Below are 9,512 nucleotides of genomic sequence, written 5' to 3'. Positions count from 1 at the left end.
TGCTCAAGCGTAGCATTCCGGCTCCCTGCGTCCCGGGAACAGCTGTACCGAAAAGATGCCGAGAATCCCTGCGAGGCTCCAAGGAAAAGATATTAACCCAGGAGGGGAGCAGCAGTGATATAATAAAAAGTTGTAATAAAAGAGAGAAGCCACTGAGTGGATTAGCAGCCCAAACGTTGCTTGGCTTTTGGTTTCCTTTCCTCCAGCTTTTCTGCACCGCATGGTCATCTGCTCAAATTCCTCCACCCCAGAGATGCTCAGCTCCTGAATTTCAGACAGATCTCCTGGAGGTGTCCACACTGCAAAGCCTGAGGGCATGGCTGAAAAACCTAACTGCACCGGAGCACACAGGAGGGCACGTAGGCAGGAGGGCATGTAGGCACCATAGCAGGCGTTAGGTGCTGCATCACCCGAGCTCCCCGATGCCTGTGCTCCGCTAGAGCAGGGCCACCCCTTCCAGGTCTGCCCACCCCTTCCAGGTCTGCCCACCCCTTCCAGGTCTGCCCTTGCGGAGAAATAGAAGGCAGATTTGGAGCTTGGTGTGTATTTCTTAGGCACAGCAAAGGTAGCAGGATATGTCCCGCTGTTTTAAAAACCCCTGGTACCTGCCACATACCAGTTCTTCCCTACTTCGTGCCAGCGTGGAGCAGAGGATGGTTTTTCCCTTTCCCGTTTTTTTCCAGGCTGCTCCAGCAGCACTGACCCAGGCTTGGCGTGGGGGCAGCAGGATGCAGAGGTGGGGTGTCCCCATGGGAAGCAAGCAAACCCGCAGTCCTCACCCACTGTGCACCCAGAGCCGACACCCAGCACAAGGCGTGCAAGGACGGCATTCCCCTTCGCTCCTTTAGAAACATCCGGGGAGATATTGAGGGTACAGAGCATCTGCCACCCGGAGCCGCCGGCTGCGTCAGGAATTTCACTGTTGGGGAGAGACAGGAGCGAAGGGGGTGGCTGCAGTGGCGGTGGCAGCTGTTCCCTGCCCGCAGCCCTCCCCACCATGCAGGGCATTTAAATTTTAAAGCACGCTCACCACGGCTGTTTTCTCCGCCGTCCCCGTCCAGCTCACAGAGACCCCATCCCCAGGAGCCGCCAGCCTGTGAGGCACCCATGGGTTCACTGGTGGCCAAGCTCCTTCTGCCCACCATCAGCACCTTGGTCTTCCTCCCTACCATCAGCATCGCAGCCAAGCGGCGCTTCCACATGGAAGCCATGGTCTACTTCTTCACCATGTTCTTCGTGGCGGTAAGATGTCCCCGACCCTCCCCACCGCGTGTTTCACCCCCCCGAATGCCCCCTGGATCGGGTCTCCACTGAGAAGGGTAGCTGGATCTCACCTAACACCAGCGAGCGTGACCCCAGAATATCCATTTTCAGTTATTTCCCACCTTGTGTGGCGCTGAGTAGCTGATTCTTCAGTTTAGGATGTCCTAAGGGGTGGACTTACATAGATTTAATGGTGTTTTATGGTTGTGAGGTTAGGGAGAGGGTCTGGGTGCAAAGCGACTTGATTGATTCACAGTCTTTTGGAGCTGGTTTTTCTCTTTGTTTTACAGCTGGTAAATGGCCATGCTGAATTTGGGGTTTAAATTGTATCCAGAGTCTCTTGCTATGCTTCTGTCGTTTTAGCCAAAAGCACGTAGTCGAATTACTGATTTTGCAATTGCTAAGTGGTGATGGGAGCAATGCTGGAGTCAGGGGAGTTTTTGCGCTGGGAAAGGAAAGACTAAAACATGCTGCTAAGCTATCAAGAAAAATAATTATTTACCCTCTACCCTGGCAGAGCGGTTTGAAAGCATGTGTTTCACCAGGCTCAGAATCAGCCTGCCTTCTCTCGCATGGGAATAACGAGTGGAGAAAGTCAGTTGTCTGTATATGTACAAAATAATTCATTTTCCTGCTCCCGGCAGTAAGCTGCCCTGCGCTTTGTGTCACTGCTAAGTGCCTCCGAACACACACGGGCTGAGCACCTAAAGCAGCATTCCCACTGGAAGAAATCTCCCATTTAATCCCGTGGCAATGCTCTGCTAAAGAATAGGAAGGAAATAGCCCAGCAACCCAATCAATATTGCATTTACCTCTTCTCCCTACCCATCTCAAGGCACCTCATGAGGGTTGTCACATCCCTTGCACAGAGACAGAGAAACTGAGGCAGGGAGTAGATAAGGACCTTCCCTGTGTGAAAAGCTCTTCCACAGCAGCACTGAGGGTAAAGCAGGGCTCTGAACCAGGCCAGCCTCTTATTCCTAAGGATCCACCATTTAAGCCTCCAATTAAAGCACAATGCAGGGGCAGAAATTCTGCCAGTTCCATAAAAACTAGAGGACTAGTTAATAAAAACGTCCCAAGTGAGCCCCCCCAGCTCCCCGGGGAAGCCAGACATCTACAATTTCATTCTGCACCGGTTTTGTGTCTGCTCCACCTCCCCGAGAAGTCAATAGGAAAATTGGCACGTGTTTCGACAGGAGGTGGAACAGGTCCTCGCCGAAGAGACTGAAGAGGCAAAATATCTGTGCGTGGGGAAAGGAAGGCAGCTGCCAGCATGGTCGGGGGGGTAGGAAGGGCAGCAGCTGCTGCTGTTGCCTTTCTTGTAGCATCCCACTCCTCCTCCCCCAGGAGACCTCATCAGAGCAGTGAAAGCATATGTCCATCGCAGACAAGTGCCGCGACGCCGGCCAGAAACACGCTCTTTGTCTTCCACCCTTTCTTCCCCCCGTCTCCAGACTCCTCGAACCCAATCTCAAGCAGAGAAAAGAATTACGGCTGCAGTGCAATCTTTTCTAGAAACCGCAGTGAGCCAAAGGACTTGCAGCAATTCCCATTATAAATAATATCAGCCTCCCCGCTGGGCCGTGACAGCGAGGATTGTTCCAAGGGCGTCCTGCCAAGCGGTGAAGGGACTTCTTCAGAAACATTGAAGCACACTGGTGCTACCACTAGAAAACTCGCAGGGCTGAGTGCTCGGAGGAAAAGGCGAGCGCCAAGCAAACACTGGGAGCATTCCTCTGATTGCACTGGAAAATTTCTCTTGGCTTCATTTGCATCTATGTTGCATGACAATGGCTTTTTTTGCAAATAACCTAATCAATGAGCTGATGGGCAGGAACCAGCAGCTTTTAAAGGACTGCGCTAATGAGTGAATTCCCCAGTATTCAGACTCCAGCCATATAAACTCTAGTTCGCCTGGACAGTGACCTGGCATCTATACACATTTCATCAGGACACTCGTTTCGAATTGTTTTACAAGAATCTTTCGCAATCAGAACCGTAACCTCAGAGTCCTCCTTCTGCTGGAGAGGACGTCCCCGCGCCGCCTGCGCCTTGGCTCGAAGCAGCTTGGTCATCAGATTGCAAATTCTGGCACAGACCGGGAGGCAAACTAAAGCTCGTCCACAAATAATTTGTGCTAAGAGAGAAGAATGCTGATTCTCAGGCAATTTGCAGTTGGGAACGGTGACATTATATCTCAAATACATTCATTACTGCATATCAGTGACCCTGGTGTATATGAGACTGTCCTGTTCCTGGCTGGCCACCCTCTCAAGAGCCGTGAAAAGGCTGTTTCAAACCAACTGATAAAAACAGAAGTCTCTTATTTTACCTTAGCAGTCTGTAGGTAGAGAACTAGCTTTCTTAATGTTGTGTTGGTTTTTTTTAAATAGTTTTACCATGCATGTGATGGCCCCGGCTTATCAGTGCTGTGCTTCATGCGCTACGATATCCTGGAGTACTTCAGCATCTATGGAACAGCTCTGTCCATCTGGGTGTCCCTGATGGGTAAGCACCGGTCTCTCGTGGTTCCTACAGAGCACCAGCGTTTGCAGGTCGGGCAGGATTTGTCAGCGTTGCCGGTTAGTGGGTACAGCCCCCAGAAATGCTGCTGCCTTTGGGCTCCCATCTGCAAGACTTAGCTCTGAGACTGTCTTTTATGGAAGTCAGCCTGTGCTATGGTTTAATCCATTTTTATAGCATTCATGCCTTGGAAAGCCATTGCACTCGGTGAGGTCCAGAAACACATGAAAACTGTCCTGAGTGGTGGCTGGGGAAGTTTTGCTCTTGGAGATAAACAGAGCTCTGGCGCCTGGTGTTTGTGTTAGCTGGGTGTTCCTCTGCCATCACCAGCTCCTATGCATGTCCTTACAACAGCAGAATTATTTATTTCAAATTGGCAAGTAACACGTGCAGCCTTGTGCTTTAGTTCAAGGCAGGACAGTACTATGAGATGACTTAGTTTGAAACTTCATACAGCAGGGAATCTCCCATTTCTCCTCATTTCCCCCATACTGAGCCCATCAGCTTGTCCTGTCCTGACTTGGGGGCATTAAGAAATGCAGAATCTGCCACTTCCCTTGGTAGCATGCAAATCGAAGTGGTTTAGTCAAAACAAATGTATCTTCCTACTTTATCAAAAGCCTGGGCTGGGCTGATGGGAAATACTAGATCTGCTTAGAAAAAGCAGAAACATATTTCACTTCCTTTTTATTAAAAATCCTGACACAGTTTTCCTTTTCCCGCATTCCTTTCACCCTCGTTTTTCTCATTTTGTTCCTCATTTGCCACTGAAACAAGGTATAATAGAAATGAAAAAAATATAACAGAACTAAAGAAGGACAAAAACTTCAAACCTATTATTTTCCCATTTTGTCAACACGGTTTTTTGAAGGACGTGAGTATTTCTGACAGGAGAAGAGAGTAGGGTAGGGAGAGAGATGAGGGGACAGTCACATTCCAACAGCAAAGGCTTTGCTCAACAGATTTGGACCATCTCCAGCAGCCGCACACCCGGTCCCCACTCCAGCCAGGCAGGGTCCCCAGCCCTCCCGGTGCTGAGCTGGGGTCACCATGCTGATGCGCAGCCCCAAAACTCTCACAGGACTTTCCCCTCTGGCCCTCAGGACCGCTGGGATGGTGCAGGACCTCTGGCCGGGATGGGGGGCTCCTGTGGCCCCTGAGCCCAGAAGGAGCCATGGGGCAGCACCCGCTCCACCCAGCGCAGGTCCATCCCTCCTCCCTTCACTGCCCAGCGGTGCAGACAGCAGCATCCCCCTTTCAGGGCATGCGACGGGATAAATCTTCCATGCAGGGAGAAATGAGTGGGGGAAATACTAACTTTAGAAATGGCTCTGTTGCCCCAAGGTGCGAGTCCCAAGGTGGGCTCCCACACCGTCCATGCACTTCAACGCTCTCTCTGCTCGGCTAGAAAAGGCAATGAGGCAAATCATCTCCAAAGGGCATTTTCAGTAGATAACAGCAGTGTCAGGGTAGGTCAGAGCCGATCCAGACACTTTGGCTCCTTGCAGCAAAATTCAACTTGATTGCTTCATTACTGCATTCAAAAATCTTGCAAAAAAGTACAAATCCCGGACTACAATGTTTAAAATATTGACCCGCAGGGAAACAACAGAGATTAAAATGCGGACATTATCCCTTAGCCAAACTCCCTATAAAACCACGATCCAAGGACATGGAAGGTGTGGTGACTGAAGCCCAGGGAAGCCTCTCGCTGTGGCTTGTAAAGCCCGAGCGCACATGTGCGGACACAGACCCTCGGGCACGCTTCCCGGAATGCAAATCCAGGACAGCCATAACACAGCTGTGCGAGCTGGAAAAGCATGGAGCCCACTGGGATCCATAACTTTTATCAGTTATTACCCCATTCTGTGCTAAACAAAAGCTTCTAATAATTTACTCGCGCTGGCGACTTCCAGCTTGCAAACCTCAGGCAGGTGCCGGCACGGCCAGGCAGCCCAGTCCCCATCGCACTGGCGAGCGCAGTCCTGCCAGAGTGGGGTGATGGGGCTGCATCCGGGTGAGCCGGCAAGTTTGGGAGGGTTGGAGAGGTAGGATGAACCCAAGAGCCAATTGCAGACTCACCGGCTGCAAGCATCTTTGCAATCACATCCGACTTCTGGGTCGAGGCAGGAAAGAGAAATACCGGTGGGAAATCTCCTTTAGCTTCCACACGCCACACTGAACATAAGACCTATAAAATCAGCTCCTATACTGACCACTCAGATGCCTCAGGATGGTTCACTTTGCCCCGTGTGCCTCAGTTTCCCCTGCTGTGAGGCATAAGAAGGGCAAACCAGACCTGGATGCAATGCTGAGGGTCCCCAGGGCAGGCGGGACAGACCCCAGTAAGGCTTTAGACCTTTAGCCGAGGAAGGGGGTGGGTAAGCTGATGCTCCCTGTGCTCGGTGCCACACAGCCCTGGCGGAGTTTGACGAGCCGAAGAGATCGACCTTCGTCATGTTCGGCGTCCTCACCATCGCTGTGAGGATCTACCACGACCGCTGGGGCTACGGCGTCTACTCGGGACCCATCGGGACGGCCGTCCTAGTGATAACTGTGAAATGGGTACGTAGGGAAGGGCGCCGTGCCGGGGCTTTGCAGGATGCTCGTGGCAGGGAAGGGGCTGAGCCCTGCGTGGAGGACTCTGATCTGTGCCACTGGTTTCCTCCTTGAGGTCCAGCTCTTGCAGCACAGGCCATGGTGGTGCTAAAGCAGCACTTCTCCTTCAACCCGGGCAGCAAGCAGGCAGACAGCAAGCAGCCTTTGTGATAAATGCCAGATTCAATCGGTCTGAGCAATCTACCATATCTCCTGTCCCTGTGTTTCTAATCAGGAGCAATGTATTTATAGAGTTTCTACAACTATTCAGATGCAGAGGGGTCTGGTAAACTGCCCCGGAGCTGGTGGAAGATGTGCATAAAACGCGGTGATAAAGTGGGAAGGAATCTGCCTGTAGTCTGCCTGAATCTGGCTGGGACAGTCCGGCACCGCGCTGCAGCCTGTGCCCGCTCACAGCAGATGCTGTGGACCCAGGCGGGAGCACAGTGGTGGAGCCACTGGCAGGAGAAGGAGTCAGTGATGGGATAAAAATTGCAGGAAGATGCTGCCAAGCATCATGGAAATACAGTGATGCGAGTCCCAGCTATAAACTGTCGCTAAGCCCCGTCTAACTGCCCGGCCAGCAGCTAAAAACAAGTGGCCACCATGGGGAGGGTTGGGCAAGGAGGGGACCAAGGCACAGGACTACCCTGCATCCCCCAGCCCACGGATGCTGTGCTGGGATCTGCTCTCCCAGAAACTGGGTTTGTGAGGGCACACGCTCCCTGAGCTGGGTTTGGGGCTGAATATTAGGAAAACAGCGTTATGATCAGGACTGAAGCAGGAGGACCCATTGCAGCACGCAGGCAGAGGGGCTTTCCACGTGCAGGCAGACCCCGCAGCCTGGGGGAGCTGGTCTGCGGGCTTCGCGTGGTTTTATTTCAGCATTTGCGGGATCTTTCGGAAGCGGAGCAGCCAGCTAAAGCCGGGTGAATACACTTGGTGTGCTCTCTCTTTCCTTCCAGCTACAAAAGATGAAAGAGAAGAAAGGGCTCTATCCAGACAAGAGCGTCTACACCCAACAGATCGGTCCTGGCTTCTGTTTTGGGGCGTTAGCACTGATGCTGAGGTTCTTCTTTGAGGTACCTGTTTGCACACTCAATCACCATGACTTTACAACGTTTAAAGGATGTTACCAAGATAGGAGACCTCCCCCTTTGCACCGCTGGGCTGCATCCAGCCTTGGACAAAATCCAGCTCATGTGCGGGTCTCCGGGGTTGGTGTGCCGAGGTCTGGCGGTGGGGACAAGGGTCCCTCCCTGCTTGTCCCCATTCCCTTGGCCTGTTAACTGCGGTGTAGACGGGGACAGATGTGACAGTGAGTGACATGCAGGGTGATGCTTGCTCTCTTTCCCCCCCAATGAAGTGAGTTGCGAGGACATGGACCATGCTTTCTTCAGCCATACATGGTCCTCAAAATGGTTTTGTTAAATATGAGTGGGGTTTTTTTGGAAACCAGGCATGAGTGACTTAAGGACACCTTGCGGATCCACAGCAGGGACTGGGTATGACCCAGGCATGGCTGGACCCAAAGCTGGCTCACGCCAAAGAAAAAACTCTCAGTTGACTCCCGGGAGCACTCGATCTCGTGTTTATAACCTTCTGCTCTCGCCACTGGCCAGCCTGCCCATCCTGCGCAAAAGGGTCCGTCTGTCCCACGCGGGGAAGGCGATAACCCCCCGACACAGCTGCTGGTCACGCCTGTGCTCAGCCCCGCTGTTACGGCTGCTCTGTGCATTGGGAGCTGCTAGATACAACCTCACAGTCATCCCCAAGGATTATTTTTCAAAGCATTTAGTAATTGCAAATTCTAGCAGAACATAAAAATGTCACTTAGCAGAAACCGCCTCCCCCCGCGCCCCGGCCTCGCCGCCGCGTCCTTTGCGGGGTAATGAAACACTTCATTCAAGAATTGGGAAATGTGCAAATTGGAATGTGTTAAATCCACTTTGCTTCTTTTTTTTAAGGCTGGAAATCCTTTCTTCTCTGACAGCGAAAAGAGGCAGAAGGCTCAGAAATTTTTTTTTATTCCTTTCTTTTTGGCTACTTGTAGAAACCTAACGTTTTGCACCTAACGCAGAGCCCCCCGGCACCGCTGCTCCCGTGGCCGCGGCGGGTCTCGCTAATGCTCTCTCCACTTGCAGGAGTGGGATTACACCTACGTGCACAGCTTCTACCACTGCGCCTTGGCCATGGCCTTCGTGCTGCTGCTGCCCAAGGAGAACAAGAAGGCCGGGAGCGCCGGGACCCCTGCCAGGCTCGACTGCTCCACGCTCTGCTGCTGCGTCTGAGCCGCCCCGGGTGAGCGGGGCACTTGCTTTTCTGCTCCCGGGGCGATGGAGGGGTGCAACCAAAAGCAAAATGCCTTTCCTCTGGGACACCAGCATCTTGTCCCACCAGCTCTGTGCACGCCCTGGGCTTTTCTTCCCTGGAAAGACTTCGCCTTTCCACCATCAGCCCTAGCAGAGGCTGTGCTTGCTACGGACCCGTACTTCTCCCTGGAGAAGCACTTGTCTGGGCTGTGACCCTGTCCCCGCTCACGGAGACCCTTGCATTCTCAGACCATGTCACCACCCAGGCTGTCCCCTGCACCAGCCTGGGAGGACCCGAGTTGTCCCCTCCTTGGGAGTTTGCCCAGCCTGAGCACACGGGGCTTCGTTTGTAACGCCCAATTAACAGAACCTGTATTTTTGTGAGATATTTGCTATTTTATTTATGCATTTTCTTGATGTAAATAATATATACTAACAAAGACTTTGCAAGCATGCAATGCCAGTGTTTCCCAAGCAGTGCAAGAAGCTTTCCAGCTCAGCTCCAGTCGCAGGCAGATGCCAGCCCCAAAGCGGAGCTCCGGGCACGGCCGCCCCCTCCCCTGCCCACAGCCCCCCCCAGCCTGGAGGGAGCTGCAACATTGGGCACTTTGTCCTTGCAGAGCTGCCCGGGCAGCGCGGGCAGCAGGTGCGCTTGCGGAGAGCCTCATTGGTTTGGAAAGTACATGGAAAATTAGAGGCAGAGAAAAGAAGCTCCTGGAGGGAGGGGGGCGGCTGTAAGCCTATAACATCTCCTCTAACAGACTATTTACTATAGTAGAAGTGTATGATTTATTTAGACTGTCTGGGAAAAAC

The 9,512-nt window shown here is 52.5% G+C and overlaps 1 protein-coding gene across 1 annotated transcript; it reads left to right on the top strand.

Moving 5' to 3' along the window:
• The first annotated feature begins 1,107 nt into the window (after positions 1–1,107).
• Positions 1,108–8,678, top strand: LOC132319097 (protein myomaker). Its single transcript, XM_059828966.1, has 5 exons — positions 1,108–1,242; positions 3,660–3,774; positions 6,206–6,354; positions 7,353–7,469; positions 8,532–8,678. The coding sequence occupies exons 1-5, from the start codon at positions 1,108–1,110 to the stop codon at positions 8,676–8,678; spliced, it is 663 nt and encodes a 220-aa protein (XP_059684949.1).
• The last annotated feature ends 834 nt before the right edge of the window (positions 8,679–9,512 follow it).

This window comes from Gavia stellata, chromosome 24, assembly GCF_030936135.1.
Source record: "Gavia stellata isolate bGavSte3 chromosome 24, bGavSte3.hap2, whole genome shotgun sequence".
Lineage (NCBI taxonomy): Eukaryota > Metazoa > Chordata > Aves > Gaviiformes > Gaviidae > Gavia > Gavia stellata.
Note: the sequence above shows the minus strand (reverse complement) of the source record. Positions and strands in the feature narration are given on the sequence as shown.